Raw genomic sequence first — 13,464 nt, 5'->3', positions numbered from 1 at the left:
ATGATATAACGCGACAGTTCTGTTCGCATGTGATCTTGCGTTTTAAGAAAATGGCGCAATATCCACGCCATTTAAGCCAATGACAGGAATCGTGTTCCAGCTAATACAGGTAAGGAAAGTTTGTGTTCTACAAATAATAGTCTAAATTATTTGATCGCGTTATAGCCAATTCGCAATAAAGAAATGCGTGTTATAGCAGAACTGACTGTATGGAATTGGATAAGTGTTTGCAAAGGGAAAAAACAATTACAGGAATTTGGAGAAAGAGCTGGATCAATCCTCTAAAGAGATGGACTGAATTTTGTCTGTCTGTCCCCGTGGGAGCCTATAATTCTTTCACCTGATTTCTCAACTATTGCTGCTTCTTTAAAGACACACTATTGAAACCTCTGGGTCTATGGTGACAGGCAAAAGAATGGAGAAATTTTAGTTCTGTGAACTGTAAGTAATATGTAACAGGCAAGAGGTTAAATTCTTACAAAGTTCCAGACTCTGTATTGTGTTAGCTTGCCTCTTCGTGCCATACACTTTACCAATGTTTCCCTCACAACCTCGTGTGATATAATTCATATTGTGAATGTGGCCTCTTTTTAAATATTGCCATAGCAATATGTGTATTCAGTTTAGAGTTCATTTAGTAACTATCCATTTCAGTGAACAGGTAACTACTTTCACCCCACAGATATATTTCCCAAATGCAACATGGGGTCAATTGCTTTGCTGATGGACAATTCCAAACCATCCACACCATCTCCCTGCAACCTCTTCTTCAATCTCTCTATCCATCCCTCCTTCACATGGGGTGCCCTCCAGCCTTACGGAGGTGACCACCCTGTCCCCTGCGGTCAACAGGGAGGCTGAGGAGAAGGAGGGGAGCATGTCCTTCAGATTCAAGGTTCCATACCTCATTGAGTGGGCAGCAAGACATTCCCACCCGTCCACCACCCAGCGCTAGCCGGGGCTGTTTCCCCAGCAGGTGGGGGTCAGTCCCCCAACCCATTCTGAAGTTTGCCTTTAAGGGATGGCCTCTGGTTTGAGGTGCCCTTGAGGTCAAATGTCAAAGAACAGTACGGCACAAGAACAGGCCTTTCAGCCCACCAAGACTCTGCCAACACCTGAGGACTTTCTAAACTAAAAACCTATTGCTTCCACGCAGTCAGTATCCCATTATCCCCCACCTTTTCATCTATCTGTCAAGATTCCTCTTAAATGTTGCCATTGTACCTGCCTCCACCACCTCCTTTGGCAATGTATTCCAGGCACTTACCATTCTCTGAGTAAACAATTTGCCTCTCACATTTCTTTTAAACTTTCCCCCATTTACCTTCAGCCTACATCCCCCAGTAATTGACCTTTTCACCCTGGATAAAAGACTCCCACTATCCATTCTATCCTTGCCTCTCATAATTTTGTAAACTTCTATCAGGTCCCCCTCAGTCTCTGATGATCAAAGGATCTGTGTCTCTTCTCTCCTCATAGCTAATACCCTCCAAACCAGATTTATCTCCTGGTAAACCTTTTCTGTATTGTTTCCAAAGCCTCTGCATCCTTCTGGTAGTGTGATGACCAGAACTATACGCAATATTCCAAATGTGGCCGATCTAAAGATCTATACAGCTACAACATAACTTATCAATTTTTATACTCTATGCCCTGAACGATGAAAGCAAGCATGCCATATGCCTTTTGACCACCACATCGACTTGTCCTGCCACTTTCAGGGAACTGTATATGCCTAGATCCCTCTATATATTGATGCTTCTAAAGGTCTACCATTTACTGTATACTTCTCTCCTGCATTAGATTCCCCAAAATGCATCACCAGGCAGTTGTCTGGATTAAACTCCATCTACCATTTCTCAGCTGAAGTGTCCAGCCTATCTAGGTCCTGCTGTATCCTTTGGCAATTCTCCTCACTGTCTGCAGCTCCCCTAATTTCTGCGTCATCCACAATGTCCTTAACTCCTTTGGCAGTGTCTCCTGGTGGGGCTGTTAATGCTTCAGAGTAGCTGGCCCATCTGATGGGGCTGACACTGCTTTATGGAACCATCCTGATGGCTTCCTCTTGCCACTGGGCTGCTTGAAGTCTACAGTGAAGGTCAACCTTGTGAGAAAACCTGACTCATCAAATGAGTTGACGAAGTCTGAGCAGCTGAATGAACAACTGGATCACAGTGTCATCCATTCTGAGACATGATTTTAAGGGAAGACCTCAATATATGTATGAGCTGCCTCTGGAATTGAAAGATTACAGGAAATCTCTTCTTTCTGCATTCTTTTGGTTAACTGACCCAGAAAGTGCTGATTCTCTATGAAGAGAAATACATCCTGACAACTAGCATAACATTTTACTGAGAAATCTCATTTGAATAGGCACCACCCATTCCCTTCATTATTTTATTCATGTCTGTTCTAAGGTAATTGTGTCCTCATTCCCACTTCCATCCCAGAAGGAAAACTTTTTCACGCAGAAGGTGGTACGTGTATGGAATGAGCTGCCAGAGGATGTGGTGGAGGCTGGTACAATTGCAACATTTAAGAGGCATTTGGATGGGTATATGAATAGGAAGGGTTTGGAGGGATATAGGCCGGGTGCTGGAAGTGGGACTAGATTGGATTGGGATATCTGGTCGGCATGGATGGGTTGGACCGAAGGGTCTGTTTCCATGCTGTACATCTCTATGACTCTATGACTCTATCAATTTGCCTCTCACAAAAACCCATTCATATTTGGAAATGATAACGCTCGGCTGAGCTAGTCTATTTTCAGCTCTTCAAGATGAGTTTGAGCCAGTTATATCATTTCTAAGTTACTGTCTTTCCTTCCCCCCCCCCCCCCCCCCCAACGCCATGATGGACTGAATGGTCTGAGGTTTCTGCTGTGAAATTCAACGTAACAGCATGTGTCAATATAAACCCATACAGGAATAAATGAAGCCTTCAATTGGACAGTATCTTCAGTCTAGAAGGAGACACTCAAGTGTATTTCAGAAAGAAACATCTCTGTGTGGAGACATTTAAAAATAAAACTTCCGTTCACATGTGAAGGAGACACCAATTGGAGTCCATAGCAGGGGAAAGAGCTAATGAGCCTATTCTTCCACCCGAGCTATTGTCACACAACTCGTAGCAAAGTTTAAAATCGCACAACACCAGGTTAGAGGCCAATTCAGATGACACTAGCTTTATTCGGACGCACTAGCTTTCGGAGCACTGCTCCTCCTTCAGGTGGTTGAAAAATATAAGATTCTATGTGTAAGATCGTATGCTCCTAGCAACTTATGCATAGCTGCGATAACAGGGAGTTAGGAAACAAGCACCAGCCTGGGTAGGCAATGCTGGAACAAGGCAACAATCATCTACTCTGATGAGGAAATTCAAGTTTGACATTGCACATTGGTTTTCTGGATTGTTGGCTCTGACCTTGACACAAAATTTGTGCAAACCCCTGAGAAATGATGAATGCATTCCTGCTGACTTCCTGCCCAAGTTGCGATGGAATGATTCAGGGATTCCTGCTCAAGATTCAGCCACCATTTGTCTTTCAAAGTGAGAAAAGACTGAGCATTTATATATAGCTCCTTTTATTCTCACAGGACATGGCAAAGAAATTCCCAGACAATGAAGTACTCAGTGAAGTGCAGTTACTATTATAAGAAAAATGAACCCAACCTCCACTCCCGGCACCTTCCCCTGCAACCGCAGGAGGTGCAAGACTTGCGCCCACACCTCCCCCCTCACCTCCCTCCAAGGCCCCAAGGGAAACTTCCATATCCGCCACAAATTCACCTGCACCTCCTCACACGTCATCTATTGCATCCTCTGCACCTGATGTGGCCTCCTCTATATTGGGGAGACAGGCCGCCTACTTGCGGAGCATTTCAGAGAACACCTCTGGGACACCCGGACCAACCAACCCAACCACCCTGTGGCTCAACACTTCAACTCCCCCTCCCACTCCACCAAGGATATGCAGGTCTTTGGACTCCTCCATCGCCAGACCACAACAACACAATGGTTGGAGGAAGAGCGCCTCATCTTCTGCCTAGGAACCCTCCAACCACATGGGATGAACTCAGATTTCACCAGTTTCCTCATTTCCCCTCCCCCCACCTTGTCTCAGTCAAATCCATCGAACTCAGCACCGCCTTCCTAACCTGCAATCTTCTTCCTGACCTCTCCGCCCCCACCCCACTCCGGCCTATCACCCTCACCTTGACCTCCCTCCACCTATCGCATTTCCAACGCCCCTCCCCCAAGTCCCTCCTCCCTACCTTTTATCTTAGCCTGCTGGTCACACTTTTCTCATTCCTGAAGGAGGGCTTATGCCCGAAACGTCGATTCTCCTGTTACCTGGATGCTGCCTGACCTGCTGCGCTATTCCAGCAACACATTTCAGCTCTGATCTCCAGCATCTGCAGTCCTCACTTTCTCCTCCAAGAAAAAATGACAACCAATTTGCACACAGCAACCTCCTGCAGTAGGAATGTGGGAACCTATTTGATGCCGTTCTTTGGGGGGGAAATATTATCTGGAACACAACTGGAAAATTAAATGACTGTTCTGTCAGTTACTCTGATTACTTATTTACACGATGTGGGCAATAACTGGGTTAGGCATCATTTATTGCTTACTCCTAACTGCCCTGCAAAAGTGGTAGCAATCTGCCTTCGTGAACCATTGCAGTCCATTTGGGCTGAAAAGAATAATTCATATTTTGTATTCATTGCGGCATCAAGAGATATTTTATGTCTATTTGAGAAAACAGATTGAGCTTTGGTTGAATTTCTTAAGTGAAAAATGTCACAGCGTGTCATATGTGTCCCTTGCATTTGAGAGAATTCACCTTTAAGGACTCCATACGTTGCACGGATACAATGTTGTGACTCTCCCTGTCAATTATTCTCCTGCGGATTTGCAAGTTTCACTCAGAGAAATCTGTGAGCTGCTGTAATGTCTGCTTCATAACCTATGACATGCTTTACTGTTTTGTGTGGTTTGCAGTTCACCGAGCCAGATAAACAAAATGCCCTGAGCCATCTCACTCAAGGAGTCAACAGAATAATAGTGCACACATTATTGCAAAGACTTCATGAACAGGTAGTATTGTTGGACATTTCTCCCCCCAACCCACCTCCAAACTCAAACTCCAAACTATAAAGAGAATCAAACCAAGAAGAAAGAAAAGCATACTTTCAATTCTGAAGAGAGCACCAAAAGTGAACAGCTCAAAAGCTGAAGAATGTATCCGTTGTACTCACCACCCACAGAGATGGCAATTGTAACTAACACTGCACCAATTAGACCCACTGCCACCAAAATCAGGAACTTCTTTGATGTCAGAATATGGCACTTCGAAGAGGTTATGTCCTGGTTTCCTGAAAAGTTCAGGAACAGTTACGCAATCAGAATATTGCATTTTATTTAATTATCACCTTTAACTCAGAAGCAGGTGAGAGTTGAACCCACACCTTCTGGCTCAGAGATGGGGCACAAACCACTGCACCACAAGGGCCTTACTAGTTATCAGTGCTCAAAGCCCATGAATATCTACTACCTCGACCTCTTAACCTTTAAAAAAGGTGTTTAAAAAGCATTAAGCTCTTGATCACCCAGTAGTCTTATTTGGAACTAGCTCCAAGATTAGATTTTTTAAAATTAGATTCCCTACAGTGTGGAAACAGGCCCTTTGGCCCAACAAGTCCACACCGACCCTCTGAAGAGTAACTCATCTAGACCCATTCCCCTCTGACTAATGTATCTAATGCTATGGGCAATTTAACATGGCCAATTCACCTGACCTGCACATCTTTGGACTGTGGGAGGAAACCCACACAGACACAGAGAGAATGTGCAAACTCTGTACAGACAGTTGCCCAAGGCAGGAATCAAACCCAGGTCTCTGGTGCTGTGAGGCAGCAGTGTTAGCTACTGAGTCACCGTGCTACCCAACTTAAAGGCACTTGCCTATATCTGTATGTCTATCACCTCAACATTAATGGTCTCCCATCTCTGTCAAAGGGCTTTCGAATTGTCCTGGCTAGCCACTCCAGGGCTATGGCTGAGCACTTAACAAGAAGGTCTGTTAAACTGAACTTTATTTCTTTAATTTTCTGCTTTTATATTCTGTGTTTTGGTTTATTTTTCTGTGTTTTAAGATGACACTGGAGGGTGGCATCATGATACAACATGTCTCACTGAATTTTGCAACACTATGACAATAAATAAATCAAACGTGCAATCGAATGAATGATTTAACCTGGGTTTCCATGGATCTCTCATAGATATTATGGCATATCTTAGGAGAACTCCCGTAAAAGTTCATCCTTTCCTACACCAACCCCTCCCCCCCCCACTCCACTATTGATATTAAAAAATATGTTTGACTGACAAATTAAGGAAAGTGAACAAAGAAACTTGACCCTGTGGTGAGGAGTGCCATTCCTGTGGAAGACTCTAACATAAAGGTAAAGTTGCCATATTCTTACCAGACCATATGGCTCTCCCTAGAGAGAAAGGATTGCCATGATTTAATCTGAGGGTCACCAAACCTCAAGCGAAGGACCAGCTAAATCGGCGTTACTTCCTGACAATGGATGGATGACAGTGCATCTATTTTCTTTTAAAGTTATATTTTCATAAGATGTGTGTGTGTGGCTGGCAAGGCCAACATTTCTCTCCCATCTTTAATTTTTATCTTTCTTAATTCCTGGGGTGTAGATGTTGCTGGCTGGTCAGCATTTATTGCCTGTCCCTAGCTGCCCTTGAGAAGGTGGTGGTGGGCTACCTTCTTGAACTGCTGCAGTCCACCTGCTGTGGGTTGACCCACAATGTCATTAGGGAGGGAATTCCAGGATTTTGACCCAGTGATGATATATTTTCAAGTCAGGATGGTAAGTGGCTTGGAGGGGAACTCACAAGTGGTGGTGTAACCATGTCCTTGCCCTTCGAGATGGAAATGGTTGTGGGTTTGAAAAGTGTTTACTGAGGATCTTTGGTGAATTTCTGTGGTGCATCTTGTAGATAGCACACACTGCTGGGATATTTGTGGATGTGGTGCAAATCAAGCGATCTGCTTTGTCCTGGATGGTGTTAAGCTTCTAGAGTGTTGTTGGAGCTGCATCCATCAAGACAAGTGGGGAGTATTCCATCACACTCCTGACTTGTGCCTTGTAGATAATGGACATGCTTTAGGGAGTCAGGAGGTGAGTTACATGCCACAGTGTTCCTAGCCTCTGACCTGCCCTTGTAGCCACTATGTTTATATGTTGAGTCTAATTGATTTTATGGTCAATGGTAACTTCTGGGATGCTGATATTGGGGAATTCAGTGATGGTAACACTACTGAATGTCAAGGTTGGATTGTCTGTTATTGGTGATGGCCATAGCCTGGAATTTGTGTAGCACAAATGTTATTTGCCACTTGTCAGCCCAAACCTGGATATTGTCCAGATCTTGTTGCATTTGAACATGCTCTGCGTCAGTATCTGAGGAATTGCGAATGGTGCTGAACATTGTGCAATCATCAGTGAACATTCCCACTTCTGACCTTAAGATGGAGGGATGGTCATTAATGAAGCAGCTGAAGATGGTTGGGCCTAGGGCACTACCCTGAGGAACTCCTGCAGAGATGTCCTGGAGCTGAGATTACTGACCTCCAGCAACCATGAGCATCTTCATATATATCAAGTTTGACTCAATTAGTGGAGAACTTGCCCCCGGTACCCATTAATTCCAGTTTTGCTAGGACTCAATTGACTGTCGCCTTGATGTCAAGGGCTGTCACTCTCACCTCCCTTCTGGAATTCAGCTCTTTTGTTCATATTTAAACCAAGGCTCTAATGAGATCAGGAGCTGAGTGACCCTGGCGAGACCCAAACTTGGCATCACTGAGCAGGTTACTGCTAAGCAGGTACTGCTTGATAGCACTGTTGAGGACACCTTCCATCACTTTACTGATGATCGAGAGTAGACTGATTGGGAGGTAATTGACTGGGTTGGATTTGTCTTGCTTTTTGTGTACTGGACATACCTGGACAATTTTCCACAAGCTGGGTGGATGCTGTGTTGTAAATGTACTGGAGCAGCTTGGCTAGGGGAGCGGCAAGTCGTGGAGCACAAGTCTTCAGTGCTATTGCTGGAATGTTGTCGGGGCCATAACGTTAACAATCCAGTGCCTCCAACCATATCTTGCTATCACATGGAGTAATCAAGTTGGCTGAAAACTGGTATCTGTGATGCTGAGAACCAGTGGATAAGGCCAAGATGGATCATCCACTTGGCATTTCTGGCTGAAGATTACTGCAAATGCTTCAACCTTATATTTTGCACCAATGTGCTGGGCTTTTCCATCATTGAAGATAACGACATTCATCGCTTGTGAATGGAATGGTTTGCTGGACCATTTCAGGGTCAGTTCAGAGTCAATCACATTATTTTGGATATGGAGTCAGATATGGACCAGACCAAACAGGCCAGTAGTCCTGAAGGACATTAGTGATCCTGATGGATATTTATAACAACCAATTATAAGTTCATGGTCACTGTGACTGAAATGTGCATTATATTCCATTTCTTTATTGTAGTTAAATTCTATCTGTTGCCATGGTGGGATTTGAACACATGGCCCAGAGGATTGACTCAGTGTGACAATTGTGGGCGGAACGGTGGCACAGTGGTTAGCATTGCTGCCTCACAGCGCCAGAGACCTGGGTTCAGTTCCCGCCTCAGGCGACTCTGTGTGGAGTTTGCACGTTCTCCCCGTGTCTGCGTGGGTTTCCTCCGGGTGCTCCGGTTTCCTCCCACAGTCCAAAAGTGTGCAGGTTAGGTGAATTGGCCACGCTAAATTGCCCGTAGTGTTAGGTAAGGGGCAAATGTATGGGTGGGTTGCGCTTCGGCGGTTCAGTGTGGACTTGTTGGGCCGAAGAGCCTGTTTCCACACTGTAAAGTAGTCTAATCTAATATAATTCTGCTCCTTTAACAAGGTTATTTTGTCCTTGGTATTTTTCAAGAGGGGTTGTAAAGGCAGTGGTGCTGAAATGGCTAACAGACACTGCCTGAGTCAACAATCAGAGGAAGTCCTTAGGTTATTTTTTAAAACACAGTTGTATAATAGCAGGGGAGTGGCCGGTTCTCCCCGTTCAGGTTTTTTTTCCAGTTTGGTTTGCTTTAGCAAGCAGTCAGAAAACCGCTGTGCACCTAGAGAAACAGCTACAGGAAGGAAGGTTCCTGCTTCAACAGATGTTTCTTGTCTGACTCTTCCCTCTGCAATTTCTCCTTCCTGTAAGAACCTGAGTTTGAATTTACCAGTTACCAAAGGGTGTGTTTTTGGGATGTTGCGGGTATTGGAACAGTTCCTTTGCTAAGTTGAGATTTTGAGTCGGTTGTATTTCCAAATAGTTGTTATTCTAAATTCTATTTTCTTTTGTTCATGTTTCAACCATAGTGTGTAAATAAATTCTGTTTTGCTTAAAGCCGCGTGGTTTACCAGCTGCATCACTTCTGGAACATGAATTTTTCACCTGCCCTTAAAATAAGAACAAGTTAGGGTCTGGGCTACCTTCTTAAAATGTTTTGAGGGGGTCTGGCCTGGTCCATAACATCAGGCCTCTGACTCACGCATACTAAGACATTACCATTATTTCTCCAAGTCAGAGTGACGTATTATTCAGAGGGGAAGTTGAAATTGGATGCAGTGTTATTCCTGTTTATCTGCTACCCTTTTCCTGGTGGTGAGGTTGGTCATTGTTTTGTTTGAGGGTTAAGTAATCAACTGCAAGATGGCCAATTACTGAAGGTGGGAATGAATGGGCTGTTCAAAAGATGAACGATTCATGCCTTTCAGAAGTGTGTTATGTGAGGGAAACAATTTGCTGCAACCAGCCCCTTTCTACTTTGATTCTGCAATGTAACCGTCTGAAAAAAATGACTAAAGTCAAGCTAAAATTCACACGAACAGAGACAGAAGAATAAGCTCATTACCTGCCTCAACTGGCAATACCTTTGCTTCAAGAATGTTGGGGATTCTTTGCGCGGTGTGGGGGAGTTCAATTGTAGGCAGCTCATCCTCTGTGATTGATATTATTTCTAAGTTTGTATGACTTGGTTTCTCTGCTTGTACCTGCAGACCGTTAACAAACAAAAATATAATTAGAATACATGCCACTACTCAGCAATAGAGTTGAGGTGTATCAAATATTGATCTTAATGGATCTTTATATATAGATTTAGATTTTATTGTCATGTGTACTCAAGAACAGAAGTACGGGAGTAAATGAAAAGTGTATAATATGACTACACATAGCGCCACACATAGCACCATAAAGGTACCTAGGTACAAAAAATTAGGTACAAAGTAGTAAAAGAAATAAACTTTAAAAAGTTAAGCAACACCTTAATAGAATAAGTAGAAAAATAAAGAACTAAGGTCATAGTTAACATTAAATTTCTTCTTAATATAAGCTAGAAAAATAAATAATATCTTGTACAGCATCACGTTCAGAGTTTGAGTTCAGGCTCAATAAATGTAGTGCTGATTCTCCAATGTGTGATTTCAACCTATTTGAGACTTTCAGTACCTAGATGATTGTAGGAGTAAATTGGGAAATGATACGGAAGGATTTGTAAACATGGACAATGATGGTGAATCCAGAGCTGTGAGCAATAGGCAGCTCTTGATGGTTCTGAAGAAGAGTCGTATCGGACTTGAAATTGACCTCTGTTTCTCTCTGCGCAGATGTTGTAGACCTTCAGCATTTCCTGTTTGTGTCAGCCATTGTGTGTTGGCAGGAATGAAAATGTTGGAGGAGGCGGCAACAGCATTTAAGTGGTGGGAGATACAGCCAGAGTTTTGTAACTGATAGCTTCTGTGGGATTGATAGCAACAATGGCATTTTGCCATCTACCAGGATGTTACCTGGTATGGAAGGTGCTATCCATGACGAGAGGTTGAGTAGGTTAGGATTGTTTTAATTAGAAATAAAGAGATCAAGGGGGGGACCTGATTGAGGTTTCCAAAATCATGAAGGGTATAGACAGGGTGGATAGAGACAAGCTTTTTCCGAAGGTCAGGGATTTAATAACGAGAGGTCTCGCTTTTAGGGTGAGAGGAGAAAGGTTTAAGGGGGATATATGCAGAAAGTACTTTACACAGAGGGTGGTGTGTACCTGGAATGCATTGCAGGCAGAGGTAGTAGAGGCAGGCACGGGAGATTCATTTAAGCTGCGTCTGGGGAGCAGAGGGATACAGATCCTTAGGAATTGGGTGATAGGTTTAGACAGTGGATTTGGATTGGCTCAGGCTTGGAGGACCAAAGGGACTGTTCCTGGGCTGTAAATTTTCTTTGTTCTTTGTTTTTCGTTCTTTAACTCCTCAAGCACTTTAATTATTCTTAAACTTCAGTACTTCTCTCTCCCTCACGCCTTCATGTTAAGAGTCATCCTTGGTTTTTTTGCTAGTACGAGACTTGTGATTTGGGTTCTATTCTGCACATTGGAGAAATGGATAGGCACGTCTCTGTAGTTTGTGGCCTATAATTTCTGTGCATCTAAAATTGATTACTGTCTGATGCTGGTACGTTTTGACCAACTCTTTAATTTATATCACTATTGTTTTTGAGATATATCAATAGAGAAAATTCCTCTACTATGCTTCAAAATAATGCATCAGATTGTTTTTCCGATTACCTCCACATGCGAAGGGTTAGCATGGCCTGGTTTGACCCTACATCTGAAAGATGAATCCTCCATCAGAGCAGCACTTCTTTGGCAAGGTGATGGCAATGATCTTGGCAATGGTAAGAGGTACTAAATCCTTAAGAAACCTAAAGGTAAAGTCATTTTCAGTCACCACCAAGGGTGATAGGGTTTTAAATTTCTACATTATAGGGTGTGGGTGCTACTGGTGAGGCCATTACGAGTTGCCTTGGAGAGGATGATAATGAACTGCCTTTTTAAATTGCTGCTGTCCATGGGGTTTAGGGATACCCACAGCGCTATTAGGAAGGGAGTCCCAACATTTTGACCCAGTGACTGTCAAGAAACAAGAATATCATTCCAAGTCAGACATTTAAAAGGCATTTGGATGGGTACATGAATAGGAAGGGTTTGGAGGGATATGGGCCGGGTGCTGGCAGGTGGGACTAGGCTGGGTTGGGATATCTGGTCGGCATGGATGGGTTGGACCAAAGGGTCAGTTTCCATGCTGTACATCTCTATGACTCTAAGTCAAGATTGAGGGTGAATCAAAAAATGTTAGTTAGATATCATTAAGACATGGTTTTAGACTGAAGGAGGAGACAGAAATTTTGGGAAGATCAACTGTTCCATTTTTGAAGTCTTGGGAAACAAAGACAATGACATGATTGCAGTATAGACAGAATGAAAAAGATAACATTGCATGATGTTACAGCGCTAGCAACAGTGCTGCACAGAAGACTGTGAAGAAACGGGTGGAATAACACATATCCTTCATAGGCACATGGAAGATAGTACAATGAAGGGTACGTAAGTTAGTCTGATCTCAGAGTAGGATAAAAGGTTAGCACAACATCAAAGGCCGAAGGGCCTGTTCTGTGCTGCACTGTTCTATGTTCAGTTTGATATGTCCTCAAAAGCAATGTCACTGAAATAAGTTATTGTCACATTGCTGTTTGTGGGAACACAAATTAATCACTGAGGTTCTGATATTAAAACAGTGGTCATATTTCAAATGTGTTTTATTACCTGTAAAGCATCTCTGGACTTCCTGTCCCATGATAGGCCTTATTACAAAGGCAAGTCTTCCTTCTCTCTCATAATTCCATCCCTACTTGGCTATGCCAGTCAATCTACATTTCTTCAATGCCAAAAATCTCAAACCTATAAATGATTGAACCATGGGCCCCTAATTTTAAGCCTCTAATTATTTCACTTTGACTTACCTCTGCTGCAGACATTTCTCATCTGGGTTATGTGAAAACCTCAGGGCGAGTACATGACTGAATCCAACAGGATCCACTTGTGTTAGCGAAATCGCGGCAAAACGTGCAGTTGCCAAAGGTGGTGGTTTGATCATTCCTGTGTCAGGAACAATGATAGTGGAGAGAGCCAGCGAACAGCTCTAACAGTGACTATCATGTTGCTTCTCCAGTGAGCAGGTGGCTATGGATACCAGGCAGGATTGCACTGCTCCTCATTATGATAAGAGTCATATGGTAAACCAACACCACTTCATAGGCAACATATAAGTTTAACACCATGCAGACTGCAGTTTGCCTCTGAAAAGCTCCATTTCCAATGCTCATGTCGCTCTCAATTGTTCCCAAATCTCACACCCTGTTTTCTTACTTTGCTTTCAAATTTTCTGAAAATGTTTTAATATGAATAACAGTTGTAAGTGAAAATACATCCTGAGACTGAATTAATGAGATAAGGCAAAATGGCATAAGGCAGGTGAGATATCTATCAAATCATTTTGAAATGTGA

At 43.2% G+C, this 13,464-nt stretch overlaps 1 protein-coding gene across 4 annotated transcripts in view; it reads right to left on the bottom strand.

The window, feature by feature from the left end:
- The window catches only part of tmprss3a (transmembrane serine protease 3a), a 55,194-nt gene extending 42,098 nt beyond the window's left edge, over window positions 1-13,096 (bottom strand). For 3 of the 4 annotated variants that reach the window (XM_087992379.1, XM_087992380.1, XM_087992378.1), the window contains exons 1-3: window positions 12,921-13,096; window positions 9,982-10,120; window positions 5,262-5,378 (exon numbers count right to left, since the gene is read on the bottom strand). In XM_087992379.1, coding sequence (XP_087848505.1) covers window positions 5,262-5,378; window positions 9,982-10,120; window positions 12,921-12,935 — 271 coding nt within the window. In that variant the 5' untranslated portion in view covers window positions 12,936-13,096. The remainder of the gene's footprint in view (window positions 1-5,261; window positions 5,379-9,981; window positions 10,121-12,920) is intronic. The other variant, XM_087992381.1, reaches the window with a different exon arrangement.
- Window positions 13,097-13,464: the final 368 nt, after the last annotated feature.

The sequence above is a fragment of the Chiloscyllium plagiosum genome, unplaced genomic scaffold (genome assembly GCF_037043375.1).
Source record: "Chiloscyllium plagiosum isolate Xiang-an unplaced genomic scaffold, Cpla_swu_hap1 HiC_scaffold_12, whole genome shotgun sequence".
Lineage (NCBI taxonomy): Eukaryota > Metazoa > Chordata > Chondrichthyes > Orectolobiformes > Hemiscylliidae > Chiloscyllium > Chiloscyllium plagiosum.
This window is presented reverse-complemented; position numbering and strand designations above follow the sequence as displayed.